Below are 24,835 nucleotides of genomic sequence, written 5' to 3'. Positions count from 1 at the left end.
CGAGTAGCTGGGATTACAAGCATGTGCCACAACGCCCGGCTAATTTTTGTATTTTTAGTAGAGACGAGGTTTCACCATGTTGGCCATACTAGTCTCAAACTTCTGACCTCAAGTGATCTGCCCACGTTAGACTCCCAAAGTGCTGGGATTACAGGTATGAGCCACTGCGCCCAACCAAATTTTATTTATTTTTTAAGAGACAGGGTCTCACTGTGTTGCACCAGCTGGAGTGCAGTGGTGCCATCATAGCTCACCGCAGCCTTGACCTCCCAGGCTCAAGCAGTTCTCCCACTTCAGCCTCTTGAGTACCTGGGACCACAGGAGTGAACCGCTGCACCCACTTCAAGGTTTCAATTTTGAGGAAGTCCAGATTGTCTAGTTTTCCTTTTGTTGTCCTTATTTTTGGCGTCATATCCAAATCATTGCCAAATCCAAGTCATGAAGATTTTGCCCTTTGTTTTCTTCAGAGTTTTATAGTTTTAGCTCTTACACTTAGGTATTTGACACCTTTTGAGTTAATTGTGTATATGGTGTATGATAAGGGCCCAACTTCATTCTTTTGAACATGTATCTCCAGTTTTGCCAGCACCATTTGCTGAAAAAACTGGTCTTTCCCTAACGAATGATCTTGACATCCTTGTTAAAAATCATTGACCGGGCCAGGTACAGTGACTCACGCCTGTAATCCCAGCACTTTGGGAGGCTGAGGCGGGCGGATCACCTATGGTCAGAAGTTTGAGACCAGCCCGGCCAATGTGGTGAAATCCCGTCTCTACTAAAAATGCAAAAATTAGTTGGGCGTGGTGGTGCATGCCTGTAATCCCAGCTACTCGGGAGGCTGAGGTAAGAGAATTGCTTGAACCCAGGAGATGGAGGTTGCATTGAGTCAAGATCAATCCACTGCACTCCCGCCTGGGTGACAGAGCCAGACTCTGTCTCAAAAAAAAAAAAAACCGTTGACTGTATATATGTGAGGGTTTATTTCTGGGATCTCTATTCTATTCTATTGTCTGTACATCTGCGTTTATGCTCATATCACACTGCTTTGATTTCTGTAGGTTTGTAGTATATTTTGAAATCAGGAGTTGTGAGATCTCCAAGTTTATTATTTTTCAAGATTGTTTTGACTTTTTAGGGTTTCCTGAAATTCCATATACTTTTTTTGTGTGTGCAGGTAACGGAGTTTAACTCTTGTTGCCCAAGCTGGAGTGCGATGGAGCAATCTCGGCTCACCACAACCTCCACCTCCTGGGTTCAAGCGATTCTCCTGCCTTAGCCTCCCGAGTAGCTGGGATTGCAGGCATGCGCCACTACGCTCAGCTAGTTTTGTATTTTTAGTTGAGATGGGGTTTCTCCATGTTGGTCAGGCTGGTCTCCAACTCCTGACCTCAGATGATCTGCCCGCCTCAGCCTCCCAAAGTGCTGATATTATAGGCGTGAGCCACTGTGCCCTTAAACCTTCCAATCTGTGAACATGGAATATCTTTCCCTTCAGGATCTTACTGTCTCACCAGGCTGAAGTGCAGTGGCCTGATCACAGCTCACTGCAGCCTCAACCTCCTGGGCTCAAGAGATCCTCCTACTGCAGCCTCCTGAGTGCTGGAACTTTAGGTGCAAGCCACCAAGCCTGGCTAATTTTTTTCTAGTTTTTGTAGAGATGGGGGGCCAGGTCTCACTTTTTTCTCCCCAGCACTTGCGAGGCCAAGGTGCAGATTGCCTGAGTCCAGGAGTTCAAGACCCACCTGGGCAACATGGCGAAACTTGTCTACCAAAATACAAACATTAGCCGAGTGTGGTGGTGCACATCTGAAGTCCCAGCTACTTTGGAGGCTGACACAGGAGGATTGCTTGAGTCTGGGAGTGGGAAGTTGAAGTGAGGCAAGATCATGTCACTGCACTCCAGCCTGGGTGATAGAGTGAGACCCCATCTCAAATAATTAAAAAAAAAATTTTTTTTAATCTTTCAGAAATGTTGTAGTTAACAGTGTATAAGTCTTTTTTTTTTTTTTTTTGCCTTTTTTGTCAAGTGTTTTTTTGTTGTTGTTGGTTGGTTTGTTTGTTTTTTGAGACAGAGTCTTGCTCTGTCACCCAGGCTGGAGTGCAGTGATGTGATCTCAGCCCGCTGCAACCTCCACCTCCCGGGTTCAAGCAATTTTCCTGCCTCAGCCTCCCAAGTGTAGCTGGGATTACAGGCATGTGCCACCATACCCAGCTAATTTTTTGTATTTTTAGTAGAGACGGGGTTTCGCCATGTTGGCCAGGCTGGTCTCGAACTTGAACTGCTGACCTCAGGTGATCTGCTTGCCTGGGCCTCCCAAAGTGCTGGGATTACAGATGTGAGTCACTGCGCCCAGCCTTAGGGTTGTCTTTTGAAAACAAATGATTTTCTCTTCTTCTTTTTTTTTTTTTTAATTTTTTGATATGGAGTCTTGCTCTGTTCCCCAGGCTGGAGTGCAGTGGCCCAATCTCAGCCCACTGCAACCACCGCCTCCCCTGTTCAAGGGATTCTCCTGCCTCAGTTTCCCAAGTAGCTTGGATTACAGGTGCATATCAGCCTGCCTGGCTAATTTTGTGTATGTTTATGGAGATGGGGGGGTCTTGCTATATTGCCCAGGCTGGCCCCAAACTCCTAGCCTCAAGTGATCCTCCCGACTTGGCCTTCCAAGGTGAGCCACCTCACCTATTTATTTTTATTTTTATTTTTTTATTTTTTAGAGATGGGGATTTCACTATGTTGACCAAGCTGGCCTTGAACTCCTGGCCTCAAGTGATCCTCCCATCTCAGTTTCCCAAAGTGCTGGGATTACAGGCATGAACCACTGTGCCCGGCCTCTTTGTTTCTGTCAAGTTTTTGATAAGAGTTCTTTATATACTCAATATTAAGCAAGACCCTGTCTCGCTCTTTTTTTTTTTTTGAGGCGGAGTCTCGCTCAGTCCCCCAGGCTGGAGTGCAGTAGCGTGATCTCGGCTCACTGCAAGCTCCGCCTCCTGGGTTCACGCCATTCTCCTGCCTCAGCCTCCCAAGTAGCTGGGACTACAGGTGCCCGCCACCTCGCCCGGCTAATTTTTTGCATTTTTAGTAGAGACAGGGTTTCACCGTGTTAACCAGGATGGTCTCAATCTCCTGACCTCGTGATCCACCCGCCTCGGTCTCCCAGAGTGCTGGGATTACAGGCATGAGCCACCTCACCCGGCCGACCCTGTCTCTTAAAAAAAAAAAAAAATATGGCCGAGCACAGTGGCTCATGCCTGTAATCCCAGCATTTGGGAAGCCAAGGCGGGTGAATTACCTGAGGTCAGAAGTTCGAGACCAGCCTGGACAACATGGTGAAACCGCATCTCTACTAAAAATACAAAATTAGTCGGGTGTGGTGGCGCATGCCTATGATCCCAGCAACTTGGGAGGCTGAGGCAGAGAGAATTGCTTGAATCTGGGAGGCAGAGGTTGCAGTGAGCCGAGATCGTGCCACTGCACTCCAGCCTTGGACAACAAGACCGAAACTCCATCTCAAAAAAAAAGCTATTAGTCCCTTACCGGATATATGATTTACAAATATTTTCTTCCATTCTGTAGGTTATCTTGTCTTGATACTGTACCTCATTCTTTTTTATGCTTTTTTTTGTTCTTACCGTTCCCTCTTTTATTTGTGTAAACACTTTAAGTAATATTATTTTGCATGCTATATTCAAGTGCCTGAAATCCAACTCACCCTCTTTTTTCCTATTGACTCTTCCTCATGACAGATTATTTCTTTATATATTTTATAACTTTTGTTTGGTCTTAAATTATGAAAATTGAGAAAGATTGTCTGTTTGGTGAAACTTCGGTCAGGCTCCTAAACCTCCTCTTAGGCCCATCTGTGTGCTTCCTCGTAAAATCTAGTTTTAGCAAAGAACCTTGCCGAGTCAATTCAGCAAAAATTTCCTGCACTTAGGATCCTCATCCTTCACCCTCCTCCCGGAGTCTGGTCACCCAGGCCCGTCTTTCACAAGAATTCTGGTAGGCTGGTCTAGACAGAATCTCCCTCATCCCGATGTTTCCTCTCAGTGATTTTTCTTACCCACTCCTGTCCTGCTCCTTGGCTATAAATTCCCGCTTGCCTGTGCTGAATTCAGAATTTAGCCCAATCCTTCCAGCTGCAAGACCCCATTGCAGTAGTTCCTATACTGATCTCCAGAGTCCTGAGTGAAGTCTTCCTGATGTGCTTTTTTAATTTTTATTATTTATTTATTTATTTATTGACAGAGTCTTGCTCTGTCGCCCAGGCTGGAGTGCAGTGGCACAATCCGGCTCACTGCAACCTCCACTCCCAGGTTCACGCGATTCACCTGCCTCAGCCTCCCGAGTAGCTGGGACTACAGGTGCCCACCACCACGCCTGGCTAATTTTTTGTATTTTTAGTAGAGACAGGGTTTTGCCATGTTGGCCAGGCTGGTCTTGAACTCCTGACCTCAAGTGATCCGCCCGCCTGGACCTCCCAAAGTGCTGGGATTACAGGCGTGAGTCACCGCACCTGGCCACCTGATGTACCTTAACAAATATCACTGAAACAGTTTTCTTTTCTGGCAGTGGGGTAGTCTCTCTGCGTTCTAATTTTTTTTTTTTTTTTTTTTTTTGAGACAGAGTTTCGTTCTTGTTGCCCAGGCTGGCGTTCAATGGCATGATCTCGGCTCACCACAACCTCCACCTCCTGGGTTCAAGTGATTCTCCTGCTTCAGCCTGGGATTGCAGTAGCTGGGATTGCAGGCACGCACCACTACGCCCGGCTAATTTTGTATTTTTAATAGAGATGGGGTTTCTCCATGTTGGTCAGGTTGGTCTCGGAACTCCTGACCTTGTGATCTGTTCGCCTTGGCTTCCCAAAGTGCTGGGATTACAGGAGTAAGCCACTGCACCTGGCCTCTGCCTTCATTTTTTAATTGCCAGTCATAATTTTTTCTTTCACAGAATCCATATCTCAAACTTGGAAGGAATCTGCTGCATTTCCCTAGAGAGTATTTTGTTTTGTTTTGCTAGAGACAAAAGCAATTACTAGGGCTTGTAACACAGTACCCCTAAGTATGGCACATTGGCATTCTGGTTGTTTTTTAGCTAAAGGAGGCAGGAGTGCCTCAGAAGCCAGATGGTCTCTCTCTGACCTTCTCCCGCCCTCTCTATCCTCCCACCTGCCTACCTCCCCACTCCCAGACCCCACTATTTCTCTCCTAAAGCAAGCTATGAAATTGAGAAAGATTACTCTCTGACTTACTTCTTCTGAAAGTAGGTCATAGACCCTTATGTGACATGGGTCCTGCCTGATACACAGAGGAAGGGAATGCTACAGGAATGCTACAGGGAGACACGAAGAATCTGGACAAACGGGTTATGCTGAGTTCCCCCAAGCAAACACACATTTTTCCCTGAGTCTTTCTCTGTCATTCAAGCCAGAGTGCTTTCACGCAATCCTAGCTGACTGCAGCCTGGACCTCCTGGGCTCAAGCTATCCTCCCACCTCAGCCTCTTTAGTAGCTAGGACTACAGGTACATGCCACTACGCCTGCTAATTAAAACAAAAAAAATTTTTTTTTTTGGCCAGGTGCGGTGGCTCACACCTGTAATCTCAGGCAGATCACCCGAGGTAGGGAGTTTGAGACCAACCTGACCAACATAGAGAAACCCCATCTCTACTAAAAATACAAAAAGTAGCCGAGCGTGGTGGTGCGTGCCTGTAATCCCAGCTACTCAGGAAGCTGAGGCAGAGACTTGCATAAACCTGGGAGGCAGAGGTTGCAGTGAGCCGAGATCACGCCACTGCACTCCAGCCTGGGCGACAGAGCAAGATTCCGTCTGAAAAACAAAACAAAAAAACCCTCAGGGGAACACACTTATTATAAATAGGTATTTTATTTATAAAGAACATTTTGGGCTGGGCACGGTGGCTCACGCCTGTAATCTCAGCACTTTGGGAGGCTGAGACGGGCGGATCACGAGGTCAGGAGATCGAGACCATCTTGGCTAACACGGTGAAACCCTGTCCCTACTAAAAATACAAAAAAAAAAAAAAAAAAAAAGCCAGGCGTGGTGGCGGCGCCTGTAGTCCCAGCTGCTCGGGAGGCTGAGGCAGGAGAATGGCGTGAACCCGGGAGGCGGGGCTTGCAGGGAGCCGAGATCACGTCACTGCACTCCAGCCTGGGCCACAGAGCGAGACTCCGTCTCAAAAAACAAAACAAAACAAAATTGAGCTTGATATCTAAAAGGGTAAGGATGTTTACCCAAGTCATTGTAGTTTAACACACTGCTGCACACATCACGTAATTTGTCCCAAGAGTACAGCCAACAACAGTCTGCTATTTTAGCAGGATGGAAAGGGACAGCTTCCCCGTCCTTAGAGGAGGTTTGTCGATTGCACGCGCAAGGTTGTGCGCATGCGCAGTCCGAGTCAACGGTCCTTTTTGGTGTCGGCAATGCGCAGGCGCGTCATTCCGGCGCCGGCTTTGGCGGAGGGGCGGGGCTTGCACCGGTGTTTCTTCTTCTAACTGCAGTTTGTGGCAGCGCCATTTTGAATGTGCGGCTGCCGCGGGTGTGAGTCGGCGGAGGACGAGTTGCCGACTCGTCTATATAGCGGTCTCTTGATTGTCGATATTTTGTTGCCATAGGTTTCTGTAGAGACGTTTACATATATATAGACACGTTATATATAAATCTAGGCCTGTATCCGGTGTCCGAGGCGAACTCACTAAGATGATGTTAAGAGGAAACCTGAAGCAAGTGCGCATTGAGAAAAACCCGGCCCGCCTTCGCGCCCTGGAGTCCGCGGCGGGCGAGAGCGAGCCGGCGGCCGCGGCAGCCATGGCGCTCGCGCTTGCCGGGGAGCCGGCAGCGCCCGCGTCCGCGCCGCCGGAGGACCACCCCGACGAGGAGATGGGGTTCACTATCGACATCAAGAGTTTCCTCAAGCCGGGCGAGAAGACCTACACGCAGCGCTGCCGCCTCTTCGTGGGAAACCTGCCCACCGACATCACGGAGGAGGACTTCAAGAGGCTCTTCGAACGCTATGGCGAGCCCAGCGAAGTCTTCATCAACCGGGACCGCGGCTTCGGCTTCATCCGCCTGGTGAGTGTCAGGACGCCCGCGCGAGGGAACAAAAGGGCTGTCGGGGTGGCCGCGGGGTCGTGGGGCTGAGGCCACCCTCGTCCTAGGACGCCGTCTCCGTGACCTGTGGCAACCGTGGCGCCCTCGGCCTCATCGATTCCCCTGGGCGGGATTGGCCGCTTCCCCTTTGGTTTCGAGTTCGCGGTCCCGGGGTTTCCTGCGCTCTCGATGGCCGCCGTGTTCCGCCGCGCGCGGATCGTGCTTTGCGGTGGCTGCAGGCCTGCTGCCCGGCGCTGGCTCGGGCATGGTGCCCTCTGCTCAGGTAGCGAGCGCTCCAGGGTTCCCCGTTGCCCGGGTACCGAAAGGGCTCGGGGGCAGGGGCGGGCGGCGTTTTGGGATGAGAATTCTTCAAGGCAAAAATTGTGCTATAATAGAAACGAATTGAACGTGAGTTTGGAACGGAAGCTTCAGTCGCACCAGCCGTGTCACTGGGCATGAGGGTCTCTCCCGGAGACTTGCTTCTTAAACAATTATTCACATCCCATCCTTGGCTTCAACGACACCTATATGTGTTTAAGGATAGACCACTTTATTTCTTTCTAAATTAAATTTACTTATTTTAATAGAAATGGGGTCTCGCCATATTGCCCAGGCTAGTCTCGAACTCCTGGGCACGACCGATCCTCCTGCCTTGGACTCCCACTTTATTTCTCACCTCAGTGCAGGCTGCTTTTTACCTCAAACTGCTTAGGTGCCCAAACTCTATACTCAAGTAACACCGTTTAATCTGCAGTAATGGGACGGTGTTTAATTTTGTGTATCTAATACAGTGTTTTTCTACCAAACATCCTGGAGATTTCCACGTTTTTATAGGGGGAGAATAGATGATACACAGTACTACTTCAGAAATTACTGATACATACCCTAGTATCAGAGTAATATAGCTTACTCTCTTGTAATCTAAATTTTTTAAAGTTTTCCAATGATTTATGCAAAAATTGTGATTCCTTTATATTTTTTAAAAATTTGAACAACCCTGGCCAAACTCTATCTCTACTAAAAATACAAAACTTAGCTGGGCGTGGTGGTGCACCCCTGTAGTCCCAGTTACTTGGGAGGCTGAGGCAGAGGCTGCAGTGAGCTGAGATCACAAAACAAAAAATAGCGAAGGTGTACGCCTTTTTTTTTTTTTTTTTTTGAGACAGGATCTCGCTCTATCACCCAGACTAGAGTGCAGTGGCGTGATCTCAGCTCCTGGGCTCAAGCAGTTCTCCCACCTCAGCCTCCCGAGTAGCCATGCACCCCCAAGCCCGCCTAATTTTTGTATTTTTTGTAGAGGCAGCGTTTCGCCATGTTGCCCAGATTGCTTTTGAATTCCTGGGGTCAAGCAGTCCTTCTGCCTTGGCCTCCCAAAGTGCTGGAATTACAGGGTGAGCCACTGTGCCCGGCCTGGAGCTTTGACTTTCAAAATTGGGTTCTCTGTATGGACCATACAAAATCTTAATATGTAGAAAAAATTGTAGTTACATGGTACTGTATTTTTATTACTTTTTTCTTTTTTAAAAAATTAATGTACTTCTAAAACCTTGAAGATACTGTTTTTTTGAGACGAAATCTTGCTTTGTCACCAAGTTGGAGTGCAGTGGCGGGAAATCTTGGCTCACTGCAACCTCTACCTACTGGGTTCAAGCGATTCTCCTGCCTCGGCCTCCCAGCTGGGACTACAGGCGCATGCGACCATGACCAGCTAATTTTTGTATTTTTAGTAGAGAAGGGGTTTCACCCATGTTGGCCAGGATGGTCTCGCCCTCTTGACCTCGTGATCCACCCGCCTTGGCCTCCCAAAGTGCTGGGATTTCAAGGGTGAGCCACGGCACCCAGCCAAGAGACTGTATTTTTTAGGGCAAACATTTCAACATGTAAGTGGCTTCAAGAGAAGGGCAAATATTCACAACTACTAATAATAAATAGGGAAATTTATTTAAAATTCGGGTTAATCATTACATTTTGAATATTATAAATGCATTTATTTATTTTTTGGACATTAGATAAACAGCTTGCCACTTGGTGAACATTTTTATGCAAAAGTTATCTTTTTTGGCTGGGCATGGTGGCTCATGCCTGTAATCCCAGCACTTTGGGAGGCCGAGGCGGGCGGATCTCAAAGTCAGGAGATCAAGACCATCCGGGCTAACACGGTGAAACCCGGTCTCTACTAAAAATACAAAAAAATTAGCCAGGCGTGGTTGCAGACGCCTGTAGTTCCAGCTACTCAGGAGGCTGAGGCAGGAGAATGGCGTAAACCCGGGAGGCGGAGCTTGCAGTGAGCCAATATTGCGCCACTCACTCTAGCCTGGGTGACAGAGCGAGACTCCGTCTAAAAAAAAAAAAAAAAAAAATTTACGTAAGTAAAGGGCACAAATTTTAAGTGTACTGGTTGGTGATTTTTTTTTCTTTTTTTTTTCTTTTGAGACAGAGTGCCCAGACTGGAGTGCAGTGGCGTGATCATGGCTCACTTGATCAAGCCTCGACTTCTTGGGCTCAGGTGATCCTCACACCTCAGCCCCTCGGGTTGCAGGGACCACAGGCACACACCACCACACCTGGCTAATTTTGTTTGTTTTTTGTAGAGACAAGGTCTCTCCCGTGTTGCCCAGGCAGGTCTCAAACTCCTGGCCTTAAGTGATCCCTCCGCCTCAGCTTCCCAAAGTGTTAGGATGACAAGTGTGAGCCACCGTGCCTGGCCACCGTGGTTTGTGAATTTTGACAAATATATATGTCTATTTAACTTAAACCCCTATCAAAATATACATGTTATCACCCCATGAAATGTTTTCATATTTTTTCCTATTCTGTCTTTCTTTCTTTCTTTCTTTTTTTTTTTTTTTTGAGACAGAGTCTTGCTCTGTCACCCAGGCTGGAGTGCAGTTGCGCGATCTCGGCTCACTGCAATCTCCGCCTCACGGGTTTACGCCATTCTCCTGCCTCAGCGTCCCCAGCAGCTGAGACTACAGGCGCACACCGTCACGCCCGGCTAATTTTTTTGTATTTTTAGTAGAGACGGGGTTTCACCATGTTAGCCAGGATGGTCTCGATCTCCTGACCTCGTGATGCATCTGCCTCGGCCTCCCAAAGTGCTGGGATTACAGGCGTGAGCCACTGCGCCCGGCCCTATTCTTACTTTCAAGACTGTTTCTAAAGTCTACTTCTCAAGAGTTGTTGGATTATATGATGTATTAGGTAAGAAAGTACCCATCTCTTTTTAGTAAACAAATCTCTTTTGCAGTGTGCTGAGATCACACCACTGCACTCCAGCCTGGGTGACAGGGAGAGACTCTGTGTCAAAAAAGAAAAAAGAAAAGAAAACATTCGGGAAAGAAACAATTTAAAATAATACAGACAGGCAGGATAAGAGGGCTCACACCTGTAATCCTAGCACTTTAAGCCGAAACAGGAAGAATCCTTGAGGCCAGGAGTTTAAGACCAGCCTAGGCAAAACAGCAAGACCTCGTCTTTATTCCTTTAAAATAAAAAATAAAATTTAAATGAAAGAAAATAAAATAGGCTGGGTGCAGTGGCTCATGCCTGCAGTCCCAGCACTTTAGGAGGCCGAGGTGGCAGATCATTTACTAACTGCTACTGCTATTACTAGTGAGTTAAAAGCAATAAAACGACTGTTTAGAATGCAGTCATCCCTCAGTGTCTGTGGGGGATTGATTCTAGGACCTCCTCCAGTACTAAAATTCGTAGATGCTCAAGTCCTTATACTGTGTAAAAATGGCATTGTTTTTCCATATTACCCATGCAATCCTCCTGTATACTTTAATCATCTCTAGATTACTTATAATACCTAGTACAATGTAAATGCTATATGAATAGCTGTTATGCTGTATTATTTGGTTTATTTAGTTATGTATTTGAGATGGATTCTCTCTCTATCGCCCAGGCCTGAGTGTAGTGATGCTGTCTCAGCTCACTGCATCCTCTTCCTCACGGGTTCAAGCGATTCTGCCTCAGCCTCTGGCGTAGCTGGGACTACAGCCATGTGCCACATGCCTGGCTAATTTTTTTTTTTTTTTTTGTATTTTTAGTAGAGATGGGGTTCCACCATGCTGGCTAGGCTGGTCTCGAACTCCTGACCTCGCGATCTGCCCTCCTCGGCCTCCTAAAGTGCTGGGACTGCAGGCATGAGCCAGTGCACCGAGCCTATTTTATTTTCTTTTATTTAAATTTTATTTTTTATTTTAAAGGAATAAAGACGAGGTCTTGCTGTTTTGCCTAGGCTGGTCTTAAACTCCTGGCCTCAAGGATTCTTCTTATTTTGGCTTAAAGTGCTGGGATTACAGGTGTGAGCCCTCTTATCCTGCCTGTCTGTATTATTTTATTTATTTTTATTTTTATTTTATTTTATTTTTTTGAGACGGAGTCTTGCTCTGTCGCCCGGAGTGCAGTGGCCGGATCTCAGCTCACTGCAAGCTCCGCCTCCCAGGTTTACACCATTCTCCTGGCTCCGCCTCCCGAGTAGCTGGGACTACAGGCGCCCGCCACCTCGCCCGGCTAGTTTTTTGTATTTTTTTAGTAGAGACAGGGTTTCACCGTGTTAGCCAGGATGGTCTCGATCTCCTGACCTCGTGATCCACCCGTCTCGGCCTCCCAAAGTGCTGGGATTACAGGCTTGAGCCACCGCGCCCGGCTGTCTGGATTATTTTAAATTGTTTCTTTCCTGAATGTTTTCTTTTCTTTTTTCTTTTTTGACCCAGAGTCTCTCCCTGTCACCCAGGCTGGAGTGCAGTGGTGTGATCTCGGCTCACTGCAACCTCTGCCTTCTGGGTTCAAGAGATTCTCCCACCTCAGCCCCCCAAGTAGCTGGGACTACAGGTGCTCACTACCATGCCCCGGCTAATTTTTGTATTTTTTGGTAGAGACTGGGTTTTGCCATGTTGGCCAGGAGGCAGGTCTTAAACTCCTGACCTCAAGTGATCTGCCTGCCTCAGCCTCCCAAAGTGCTGGGATGACAAGTGTGAGCCATTGGGCCTGACCCTAAATATTTTTGATCTACTTCTGGTTGAATCCATGGATGCAGAGGGATGAGTATATCTCTAAAAAGGGTAACTTCATTTGTTTTTGGAAAAATAATTCTATAGGTAGATTTTTGCAATAAAGGGCAATAATTTCAAGCTGTCATGAACATTTTAGGGGTTGAATAAAGCGCTCTTGTGACCTTAAGACATTTTTCATAAGAGAGTGTGTTTGTATTCTTCTTACATATACATGTAAAGCCTCTTCAGTTGTCCCTGGAGGGTTCCCATAAGACAGTGAAAAAGACATACCGCTATTACATTGACCAGTTCCTTATGTATTGTTTTAGGTGGTGCCCATATTCTACACCAACTTTGAATTCTCCAAGTAGAAGGAAGTTCTCTTACCTTGTAGTTTCAGCAATGAGCATATTTTTTAGTTTATAATAAGTGCATATGTACACTTGCTTCTCTATATAATAGCGAGAACTGTTATAGCTCGTGAGTGTTGCCTTTGTTTCTCTTCATGTGATGGTGAGAAATGTATAACCTATGCCAGTATTTCAGGAGAAGTCATTAATAAGACATTGGCTAGAGCAAGGTGGCTCACACCTGTAATCTCACACTTTGAGAGGCTATGGCGAGAGGACTGCTTGAGGCCAGGAGTTCAAGAGACCAGCATGGGCAATATAGTGAGATCCCCCCATCTGTACAAAAAATTAAAAAAGTAGCCAGACTTGGTGGCATACACCCGTAATCCCAGCTAGTCAGGAGGGTGAGGCAGGAGGATCCCTTGAGCCCCAGAGTTTGAGGCTGCAGTAAGCTATGATTGTGCCACTGTACTCCAGCCTGGGCAATAGAGTAAGACCCTGTCTCAGGACACCTCCCTCCCCTGAAAAAAAAAAACCCAAGAACTAATAGTTTTTACATATAATATTGAAAAGAAATGAAAATAACAAGAAAAGGTGATTTGTCTGGCTGTACAGAGGCGGGATGTTTTATTAAGACATAAAAAACAGGCCAGGCATGGTGGCTCACGCCTGTAATCCCAACACTTTGGGAAGCTGAGGTGGGCGAATCTCAAGGTCAGGAGTTCGAGTCCACCGCGGCCAACATGGTGAAACCCCGTCTCTACTAAAAATACAAAAAATTAGCTGGGCGTGGTGGCGTTCGCCTGTAGTCCTAGCTACTTAGGAAGCTGAGGCAGGAGAATCTCTTGAACCCGGGAGACAGAGGTTACAGATAGCCGAAATTGCGCCATTGTGCTCTAACCCGGGTGACGGTGCCAGATTCTGTCTCAAAAAAAAAACAAAAACAAAAAGAAAAGAAAAGAGATGAAAAACATAAGGGTATGGAGAGAATTATTCCTTTGATGATAGTTTCTAGCCAAGTTATTATTATTTTTTATTTTTATTTTTTCCGAGAGAGAGTCTTGCTCTGTTGATCAGGCTGGAGTGCAGTGGCGCCATCTCGGCTCACTGCAACTTCTGCCTTCTAGGTTCAAGAGATCTCTTGCCTCAGCCTCCCAGGTAGTTGGGATTAAGGCGCCCACCACCACACCCAGGTAATTTTTGTATTTTTAGTAGAGATGGGATTTCACCATGTGGCTAGGCTGGTCTCAAACTCCTGACCTCAGGTGATCTGCCCGCCTCGGCCTCTGAAAGTGCTGGGATTACAGGGGTTAGCCACTATGCCCAGCCTCTAGTCAAGTTATTAATATGTTTTTAATATATGTAGGAGATTCTAAAACTATATTGCTTTGAGTATTTAATAGTTGGTAACTGGCCTTATGAGGAGCTAATCTTTAAATAATTACTTTTAACAAAACATGGAGTTCGGACCTTTTAATTAAAATGTTTAAAATGATGATTGAATAGTTAAAAACCCTGTGATACCAAAGTTAAAAGATACGAAATCAGATCGACCCTGTCAGCCATTTGCTAAAGCTACCTAGTTCTCCCTAGAAGCCAAAGAGTGTTTTAAATTTTTTCTGTTACTGTCATCTTTTAACAGTGTTTTTTCTTCCTAAAAAGGAATCCAGAACACTGGCTGAAATTGCAAAAGCAGAGCTGGATGGCACTATTTTGAAGAGCAGACCTCTACGAATTCGCTTTGCTACGCATGGAGCTGCCTTAACTGTCAAGAACCTTTCTCCAGTTGTTTCCAATGAGCTGCTAGAGCAAGCATTTTCTCAGTTTGGTCCAGTAGAGAAAGCTGTTGTGGTTGTGGATGATCGCGGTAGAGCTACAGGAAAAGGTTTTGTAGAATTTGCAGCAAAACCTCCTGCACGAAAGGCTCTGGAAAGATGTGGTGATGGGGCATTCTTGCTAACAACGTAAGTTTTAAATATCTTGTCCTCCTTCTGTCCAGTTGCATAGGGGCTTCTCTTTGTTCTGGAATTCTGTCTTTCCTTGCAGTTCATACTAGCATATGGTAAGTAGGTGCTGAGTAAATATTCAGTGAATACAATAAGAAATTTTTGTGTACTGGTAGGAATCAAGAGTCATGTGCTTTCTTCAAACTTCAGAGTTTAAATCTCAGCAGTGTTTTGTATTATGATTTCATTTAACTTACTGAACATATATATACAAAGTAAAATCTATAAAGTTAAGAGAATCCTTTCAGAAACTGTTATCAGCTTTATTGACATCTAATTTACATTCATAAAAAGCACCTCAGGGGTGCGGTGGCTCAAGCCCCAGACTTTCAGCGGGGAGATCACCGCAGGTCAGGAGTTCATGACCAGCCTGGCCGACATGGCACGATACCCCGACTCTACTAAAAATACAAAAATTAACCGGTCGTGGTGATGTGCGCCTGTAGTCCCAGCTACTGGGGAGGCTGAGGCTCGAGAATCAATACTTGACCCTGGGAGTCGGAGGTTGCAGTGAGCCGAGATGGTGCCACTGTACTCCTGCCTGGGTGACAGACTCTGTCTCAAAAAAAACAAAACAAAAAAAACCCTCATCTCTACTAAAAATACAAAAATTAATTGGGCGTGGTGACACATCCCTGTAATCCCACCTACTCAGGAGGCTGAGGCACGAGAATTGCTTGAACCTTGGAGGCAGAGGTTGCAGTCATCCAAGATCGTGCCACTGTACTCCAGCCTGGGTGACTGAGTGACCTTGTCTCAAAAAAAATAGTACCTTGGGCCAGGCTTGGTGGCTCACGCCTGTAATCCTAGCACTCTGGGAGGCCGAGGCAGGTGGATTGCCTGAGCTCAGGAGTTTGAGACCAGCCTGGGCAAATGGCGAAACCCTGTCTCTATTAAAAATATGAAAAATTAGCCGGGCCTGGTGATGTATGCCTGTAATCACAGCTACTTGGGAGGGGGAGTCACCAGAATTGGTTGAACCTGGGGGGGACGGAGGTTGCAGTGAGTTCAGATTGTGTCGTTGCACTCCAGACTGGGCGACAGAGCAAGACTCTGCCTAAAAAAAACAAAAACAACAACAACATAAAAACATCTTGGGGGCTGCGTGGTGGAGTTCACAGTAGTCTCAGCTATTTGCCCTGTTGTCCCAGCTTTGCAGGAGGCCAAGATGGGAGGATCACTTGAGCCCAGGAGGTCAGAGTTGCAATGAGACCCTGTCTCTATTTAAAAAGAAAATTAGAAAAATAATAGTAATAAAATAATAATAATAAAAAAATTCTGTTGTAGAGCTCAACGAGGTGGTTTTTTTTTGTTTTTTGTTTTTTGTTTTTTGGGAGATGAGTCTTACTCTGTTGCCCAGGCTGGAGTGCAGTGGCAATCTCGACTCACTATAACCTCTCCCTCCCAGGTTCAAGCAATTCTCCTGCCTCAGCCTCCCGAGTAGCTGGAATTACAGGCGTAAGCCACTGTGTCTGACTAATTTTTATATTTTTAGTAGAGACGGGGTTTCACCATGTTGGGCAGGCTGGTCTGGAACTCCTGACCTCAGGTGATCCGCCCACCTCGGCCTACCAAAGTGCTGGGATTACATGCGTGAGCCACCGTGTCTGGCCTGTATTTTTGTAGAGACTGGGTTTCACCATGTTGGCCAGGCTGGTCTGTAACTTCTGACCTTAAGTAATCCACCTGCCTGGGCCTCCCCAAGTGCTGGGATTACAGGCATGAGCCACTTCGCCTTGCTGAGCTCAATGAGTTTTAACAAACATATGTACTCATGTAACGCACTGCCATAATAAAAATACAGAACACTTCCACTACCCCACAGAAGTTCTCTTGTGCCCTTTTATGGTTATTTTGTACTCTACCTGCCTTAGACAGCTATTTCTGTTACTATAAATATGTTTTGTGTTTTCTAATATTAAGTGAAATCACATAGTATGTATTCTTCTGTGTCTGGCTTCTCTTGCTTAGCGTATGTTTATGAGATTTCATTCATATCTTCGTGTGTATAGTATTTTGTTCCTTTTTATGGCTGCGTCACATTCCATGGTATGGACATAACTGTTTTGTCCATGATATGTGGATGGATATTTGAATTGCTTACAACTACTGGCCATTGTAAATAAAGCTACTATGAGTATTTGTTTACAAGGCTTCTTGTAAATATTAGGCTTTCATGTGACTTAAGTAAATATTTAGGGGTAAATTCTATATGTTTAACTTTATAAGAAACTGCCAAGCTCTTTTCTGTAGTAGTGTACCATTTTACATTCCTACCAGCAATGAGTGAGTGACTTCTAGTTACTCCACATTTTACCCACACTTGGTGTTTTTATTTTATTTTATTTTATTCTTGTTATTTTTTGAGATGGAGTTTTCGCTCTTGTTGCCCAGGCTGGAGTGCAATGGCGCCATCTCAGCTCACTGCAACCTGCGCCTCCCGGGTTCAAGCGATTCTCCTGCCTCAGCCTCCCAAATAGCTGGGATTACAGGCATGCGCCACCATGCCTGGCTAATTTTGTATTTTTAGTAAGACGGGGTTTCTACATGTTCATCAGGGTGGTCTTGAACTCTGGACTTCAGTTCGGCCTCCCAAAGTGCTGGGATTACAGGCGTGAGCCACCGTGCCCGGGCTTATTATTATTATTATTATTATTATTATTTTGAGACGGAGTCTTGCTTTGTCATCCAGGCTGGAGTGCAGTGGAGCGATCTCGGCTCACTGCAACCTCTGCCTCCCGGGTTCCAGGCGATTCTCCTGCCTCAGTCTCCCAGGTAGCTGGGACTATAGGTGCGTACTGCCACACCCAGCTAATTTTTGTAATTTTAGTAGAGGTAAGGTTTCACCAAGTTGGCCAGGATGGTCTCCATCTCTTGAGTTCTTGATCTGCCCATCTAGGCCTCCCAAAGTGCTGGGATTACAGGTCTGAGGCACTGTGCCTGGCCTATTTTTAATTTTTTAATTTTTTTTAATTTTAATTTTTTTACTTTTTTTTTTTTTTGAGATGGAGCCTCACTGTTGCGCAGGCTAGAGTTGTAGTGACGTGATCTCAGCTCACTGCAACCTCTGCCTCCAGGTTCAAGCCCTTCTCTCTCTCAGCCTCCCGAGTAGCTGGGATCACAGGTGCCCGCCATCATGCCCAGCTAATTTTTGTATTTTTAGTAGAGACAGGGTTTCACTATCTCGGTCAGGCTGGTCTTGAACTCCTGACCTCCTGATCCACCCGCTTGGCCTCCCACAGTGCTGGGATTACAGGCATGAGTCACCGTGCCCAGGCTATCTTTAATATTTTGTCAATTTGTTTTTTAAGACAGAGTCTCCATGTGTCACCCAGGCTGGAGTGCAGTGATTCCATCCTGGCTCACTATAATCTCTGCCTCCTGAGTTCAAGTGATGATTGTACCTCAGCCTCCTGAGTAGCTGGGACTACAGGCATGCACCACTATGCCTGGCTAAGTTTTTTTTTTTTTTTTTGCAGTAGAGATGGGGTTTCGCCATGTTGGCTAGGCTGGTCAGGAACTCCTGGCCTCAAGTGATCCACCTGCTTTGATCTCCCTGAGTGCTGGGATTACAGGTGTAAGCCACTGTGCCCAGTTGCACTTGGTGCTTTTTAGACTTGAATATTCTGGTTAGTTTAGTGCAATCTCATCGTGATTTGAATTTTAGTTTCCTCATGACTAATGATGAGCATCTTTTCATGTGCTTTTTGGCCAATTATGTATCTTTCCTGAAATATCTAAAATTTTTTGTCCATTTTTCTTAGATGTCCCCCTTGTTCTTTTTTTTTTTTTTTGAGACAGAGTCTCGCTCTGTCGCCCAGACTGGAGTGCAGTGGCACGATCTCGGCTCACTGCAAGGTCTGCCTCCCGGGTTCACGCCATTCTCCTGCCTAATCCTCCCGAATAGCTGGGACTACAGACACCAGTCACCATGTCTGGCTAATTTTTTTTGTATTTTTAGTAGAGACGAGGTTTCACCATGTTCGCCAGGATGGTCTTGATCTCCTGACCTTCTGATCCGCCCACCTCAGCCTCCCAAAGTACTGGGATTACAGGCGTGAGCCACCGCACCCGGCCCCCCTTTGTTCATTTTTAATTGGGCAGATTGTCTTCTTACTGAATTATCAAATCTAGGTATGTCAGTATTATAAATCTTCCTCCCAGTCTGCGGCTTGTTTTTAAATTTTCTTTTCTTTTTATTTATTTATTTATTTTTTGGGGACACGGTCTCGCTCTGTCACTCAGGCTGAAGTGCAATGGAGTGATCTCGGCTTACTGCAGCCTTGACCTCCTGGGCTCAAATGATTCTCCTTCCTTAGCCTGCTGAGTAGCTGGTACTACAGGCATGCGCCACCACGCCTGGCTAATTTTTTGATTTTTTTTTTTAAAGTAGATATGAGGTTTGCTGTGTTGCCCAGACTGGTCCCTAACTCCTGAGCTTAAACTATCCTCCTGTCTTAGCCTCCCAAAGTGCTGGAATTACAGGAGTGAGCCATTGCATCTGTGAAGTTTTTTAACTTTAACAGTGACCCTCAAAGAGCAGATGTTTTTATATTTTATGAAGTCCAAATTTTGTCAATTTTTTTTTCTTGTATGGTTTGTTCTGTGTCCTTGTATGATCTTTGCCTAAGATTGCAAAACTTTTCTCGTGTTTTCTTGAGAAATTTTATAGTTTTTACATTTATACATTTTGAGTGTAACGTAAAAATCATTTTTATTGTGCAGGTTTCCAGTTGTTCGGCACCATTAATTGCAAAGATTTATGATTTCCCCTTTGTTACCCTGTTACCCTTGCATCTTTATTTAAAAAACCTGGGAAAAAAATCTGTATTTTTTTGTTTCATTGACCAGTTTGTCAGTTCCAAAATCGTACTTGCTTAATTACCATATTTACCCTAAGCTTTGACATCAGGTTATAATCATCCAATTTTATTTTCTCAAAATTTTTTTAGCTATTTAGGTTCTTTGTATTTGCTTATTGTATGGTGCTGTCAGCTCTTGGTTGGAATCATTCAGATGTTTTAGGGTTTAGAGAATTGAATTTAAAAGTTTTTGTTTCCTGGCTCCATGGAGCTTAGTTGCTGATTTGTAAGCATTTTAAAACTTATTCTTGACTATTAAGCATTGATACTAAAACTGAGCCTGAGGAGGTCGAGGGCGTAGTGACCTATGATCACATTCAGCCTGGGTGAGAGTAAGACCCTGTCTCCAAAAAAAAAGCTATCAATAAGAAATTGTTAGTTAACTGGGTGTGGTGGTGCATGCCTTTTAGACAAAAAAAAATTCTTTAAGAAAAACATTATAATATTTCCATTGCCTGTTGAAAGTAATGAGTTATCTAGAAAAACCTGCTAGTAAGTATAAATTGCTACTTAACTTTTGCGGAAAGCAACATTAACCCTTGATATACTGTCAGTGCTAATTGGATCCAATTTTAGTTTTTTGCTTTCTTTTTTTGTAAAGATTGGTATTTCCTTATTTGTTATTTGTAGTTATTTGTAAAGATTGATACTTCCTTATTTCTTAGAGGTCTTGAACAAAAAGAAAAATTAAAAAAAATTAAAACAAGCTGAGTTGTTGTCGTAGGCACTTGTAGTCCCAGCTACTCTGAAGGCTGAGGTTTGCTTGAGTCCAGGAGTTTGAGACTAGCTTGAGCAATGTAGTGAGACTGTCTCTCAAAAAAAAAAAAAGAAAAAAAATTAGATCCCTTTTCTTAAAATTACCACATGGATCTATTGTGTCATTTTGTAAATTTAAGATATCATTGTTAGATCTTAGTGATTTTATTTTTTCTCCATCATAAAATATTTTATTAATATTGTCATCATGTTAATTATTATTATTATTATTATTTTTGATATGGGGTCTTGTTCTGTCGCCCAGGGTGGAGTGCAGTGGCATGATCTTGGCTCACTGCAACCTCTACCTTCTGGGTTCAAGTGATTCCTGTGCTTCAACCTCCTGAGTAGCTGGGATTACAGGTGCGCACCACCACACCCAGCTAACTTTTGGAATTTTACTAGAGACGGGGTTTCACCATGTTTGCCGTGGCTGCATCCTGGTAATTATTTTATCATTACTATTCAACTATTCTCAACCATGCTTATAAATATACAACTGAGATAAAATGAAAAACCATCACAAAATGGTACATGTCTACAAGGATGATTCCGTGCAGAAATAAACTGTCATCATTACACATTCTTCATTTTAAAAATTACGTGTAGCTTGGGCACCATGGCAAAACCCTGTCTCTACAAAAAAATACAAAAATTAGCCAGGCATGGTGGTGCACGCTTGTAGTCGCAGGTGCTTGGGAGGCTGAGGTGGGAGGATCACTTGAGCCTGGGAGGTCGAGGCTGTAATGAACGGTTAGGGTTAGGGTTAGGGTGATCATGCCACTGCGTGGCAGCCTGGGCAGCAGAAAAAAAAAAGAAATTACATACGCAAAATACTGCATTATCTTTTAAGTCACTTTTTTTTTTTTTTTTTTTTTAAGGCAAGTTCTGCTGTCACCCAGGTTGGAGTGCAGTGGCACGATCATAGCTCATTGTAACCTGGAATTCCTGGCCTCAAATGATCCTCCCACTTCAGTCTGCCAGAGTGCTGGGATTACAGGCACAAGCCACCTTGCCCGGCCCTTAAGTCGCCATGTTTTTAGTACAGTATATTCTACCTTGTTTCCATAGTTTTAAGGCAAGATCAGCCACAATGAGGAAAGATCAGTCACAAATATGTAATTCATATTATATATCGTTACAGAAAATATGAAAACCCCAGATGTATACCAGTTGGTATGGTTAAAAAAATTATTGTGAATGCATGCAGTGCGTAAAGTGGTGCCATTTTACATTGAGTACATTGGATATCTGAAAAAAAGGATATATAGGTGATTCACTTTATGTAACGTTGTGCATATATCCAACAGAAAGGCAAGTCTTAAGTGGTTTTCACAAAAATGTGATCAGAGCTCCTCTCCACATGTTAGGATTTCAGGGGCCTTCTTTCTTCTACAAAACTTACTATTTAAGTTTTTCCACAATGAAACATTTTTCAAGTGTTTTTGTAAATAAATTAACACTTTAAATTTTGGTATTTTCAGGCCTGAAAGAACACTGAAATACTTTTTCCCCTCTCACCACCCGAAAAAAACCTTCAGTTTTTTTTTTCCAAGACAGGGTTTCAGTCTGCCGCGCAGGCTGAAGCGCAGTGGTGTGATCTCTGCTCACTGCAACTTCCACCTCTTGGATCCAAGCAATTCTCGTTCCTCAGTCTCCTGAGTAGCTGGGACCACAGCTGCCGCCCACCACCACGCCCAGTCAGTTTTTTGTATTTCTTTTTTTTTTTTTTTTTTTTTTTTTTGAGGCGGTGTCTCGCTCTGTCGCCCGGACTGGAGTGCAGTGGCCGGATCTCAGCTCACTGCAAGCTCCGCCTCCCGGGTTCACGCCATTCTCCTGCCTCAGCCTCCCGAGCAGCTGGGACTACAGGCGCCCGCCACCTCGCCCAGCTAGTTTTTTGTATTTTTGGTAGAGACGGGGTTTCACCGTGTTAGCCAGGATGGTCTCGATCTCCTGACCTCGTGATCCGCCCGTCTCGGCCTCCCAAAGTGCTGGGATTACAGGCTTGAGCCACCGCGCCCGGCCAGTTTTTTGTATTTCTTAGTAGAGATGGGGTTTTACCATGTTGGCCAGGCTGGTCTTAAACTCCTGACCTCAGGTGATCCACTCGCCTTTGCCTCCCAAGGTGTTGGCGATTACAGGCAAGGGCCACCACGCCCAGCCAACTTCACTTTCATTTAATGAACTCTTCACCAAGAACTGTGCTAAGTGCCCTACCTTTCTTCTTTTGTTGTCATAACAACCCTATGATGCACTGCTCTCCCATTTCACCGATGAGAAAACTTCGGCTGGCACAGGTGAACCTCCTAGCCAAAGGATATGCAGCTCATAACCTGCTCTAAACCCCAGGGCCTCAGTACCGAAGCCTCTCTCTCTTAGTCCTTCACGTTTATAACCAAACTAATGATTGACTTTGTGGTAAAATGGGGAGAAAAACAAAAATCCAAGCAGTAACTTCAGATTTAACATTATGGTTGAAGACTTTGATTTGTTTCTTTTCCGTCTGTTTTCTACTTTTTTTTTTTTTTGAGACAGAGTCTCCCTCTGTCACCCAGGCTGGAGTGCAGTGGCACGATCTCGGCTCACCGCAACCTCTGCCTCCTGGGTTCAAGCAATTCTCCTGCCTCAGCCTCCTGAGTAGCTGGGATTACAGGTGTGCGCCACCACGCCCAGCTAATTATTTTTGTGTTTTTTAGTAGAGACGGGGTTTCACCATATTAGTCAGGCTAGTCTCGAACTCCTGACCTTGTGATCCGCCTGCCTCAGCCTCCCAAAGTGCTGGGGTTACAGGCATGAGCCACCGTGCCCAGCTGTTTTCCACTTACTATATACTTACATTTGCAAAAAGAGTAACCTGGGTAGACGTAGTCGCTCATGGCTGTAATCCCAGCACTTTGGGAGGCTGAAGCGAGAGGATATCTTGAGTCCAGAAGGTTGAGGCTGCAGTGAGCTGTGATTGCGCCACTGCACTCCAGCCTGGACAACAGAGTGAGACACTGTCTCAAGAAAAAAGAATAAATTTAGTTATTATACCTATGGCAAACAGAATTTGAGGTTTTTTTTTTTTTTTTTTTTTTGGAAATAGTTTTGCCCTTGTTGCCCAGGCTGGAGTGCAATGGCACAGTCTTGGCTCACTACATCCTCCGCCTCCTGGTTTCAAGGGATTATCCTGCCTCAGCCTCCCAAGTAGCTGGGACCACAGGCATGCGCCACCACACCCAGCTAATTTTTTGTGTTTAGTAGAGACGGGATTTCACATGTTGGTCAGGCTGGTCTCAAACTCCTGAGAGATCCACCTGCCTTGGCCTCCCAAAATGCTGGAATTACAGCCGTGAGCCACTGTGCCCGGCCTTAGGTTGAGTTTTACAAACTTTGGTTTTACCTAAAGATGAAAGTGAAATAAACAAGATGAATCAGAAAGTGGACAAAGAGAGCTTCTATAGGGAGTAGTGTATGTACAATGAAACCATAGATGTTAACATTTTAGTATGTGTTCTAATAAAAATAAGATACAGTCCCTTAAGTAATTCCCTTGTACACAATACATACCCATGTTCTTTGGTCTTTTTATGTTGTGTAATTGATGAATGTGGTTGTGATTGATCTTTGCTTACTGGTTTATGTGTCTGTCTAGAAGTGGAATTGTAGGAGCAAGATGATATATATAGAGAGAGGGGTAGAGGGAGACTTTATAAATTTGTTTGTATCGATTAAGTTCCCTCTTAGAAATCTGTACTTCTTCTCTCCCATACTGTGTAAGACTTGTCTAGTGGCCCAAACTTACATGTGAAAAGTTTACAATTTGTTAAAATCTCTAACGTATTTGAGAGTACAGAGATGTCAGAGTTTTCTCTCTTACTACTGATTACGGTTTCCCTTGGCTTCATACACTTTTGTCATTTCTGATGAATGACATATCATCTGCTTAGTTCATTTTTCCCTCTTAATTCTCTGTTTCTAAAGTTTGCTTGAAGGGGGATGGTCTTGTGTTACTGGAGGGGTTTGCTTGTTTCTTTGTTGGCCTCTGCCCAAGTGTACCTCTTATTTGGTTCTGTTACTGTTCTTTGTTTGTGGCCCTGCCATAGCTTCCAGTGGATGAATGGTCCATAAAATGCATTATTTTCATTTTGGCCCTGGGCCTTTTTGGGTACTTTTAGAAGTACCATGTCTTAAGTCTCTTTACTTTTTGGTTCCTATTCAGTTTATGTGAGGTTTCTATCGTCTCGTTTCACCACTTCATGATATTCCATACCTGCTTTAACTGTTTCCTTAAAATGTCTTCACTAACTCAGTAATAATTTTGAAAAGTTATTTTGTATCTTTTCTTACATTTAGGATCTAAAGTCTGTGTTTATCTCTGGTATAATTGTAAGAGAAACTTTTGGAGTCCAAAAACCCCCTTCATTTCTCTAGCTTAGTTTTTTCTCTCTGAAGCATCACTGTTTTGAAGGTAGTATAAATAGATTTTAATGCTCCTTGCATGGTGAAGAGCCGATCTCAAAGGAAATTTTAATATCAGTGTGCCATCCATTCTACTTATTCCTCCTCCCCTCCATGAACTCTCCTTTTCTCCTGTTTTACTCAAGAAAACAGTAAAGAAGGAGGGCCTCTAGTCATATCTCTCATCACCCACTCTTCTTGTCACTTCCTTCTCCCAACTTTTCTCCTTCAATGTCTGGTGTCTTCTGCCTTCCCTCTTTCCCTTTTGTCTGGCTAACATCTTTTATTTTTATTTTAATTTAGAGATGGC

General features: G+C 44.7%; 1 protein-coding gene across 5 annotated transcripts in view; it reads left to right on the top strand.

The window, feature by feature from the left end:
- The first annotated feature begins 6,217 nt into the window (after positions 1-6,217).
- Positions 6,218-24,835, top strand: part of PSPC1 (paraspeckle component 1) — a 112,719-nt gene continuing 94,101 nt past the window's right edge. For 2 of the 5 annotated variants that reach the window (XR_004433848.1, XR_004433847.1), the window contains exons 1-2: positions 6,222-7,093; positions 14,124-14,425. Coding sequence is in view for 1 of the 5 variants with exons in the window: in XM_033197157.1 (XP_033053048.1) it covers positions 6,722-7,093; positions 14,124-14,425 (674 nt within the window). In the remaining 4 variants the exon portion in view is untranslated. Of the gene's footprint in view, positions 7,094-14,123; positions 14,426-24,835 lie in introns of all 5 variants that reach the window. The other 3 variants (XM_033197157.1, XR_004433844.1, XR_004433846.1) reach the window with 3 other exon arrangements.

Source organism: Trachypithecus francoisi, unplaced genomic scaffold (genome assembly GCF_009764315.1).
Source record: "Trachypithecus francoisi isolate TF-2019V2 unplaced genomic scaffold, Tfra_2.0 Contig01676, whole genome shotgun sequence".
Lineage (NCBI taxonomy): Eukaryota > Metazoa > Chordata > Mammalia > Primates > Cercopithecidae > Trachypithecus > Trachypithecus francoisi.
This window is presented reverse-complemented; position numbering and strand designations above follow the sequence as displayed.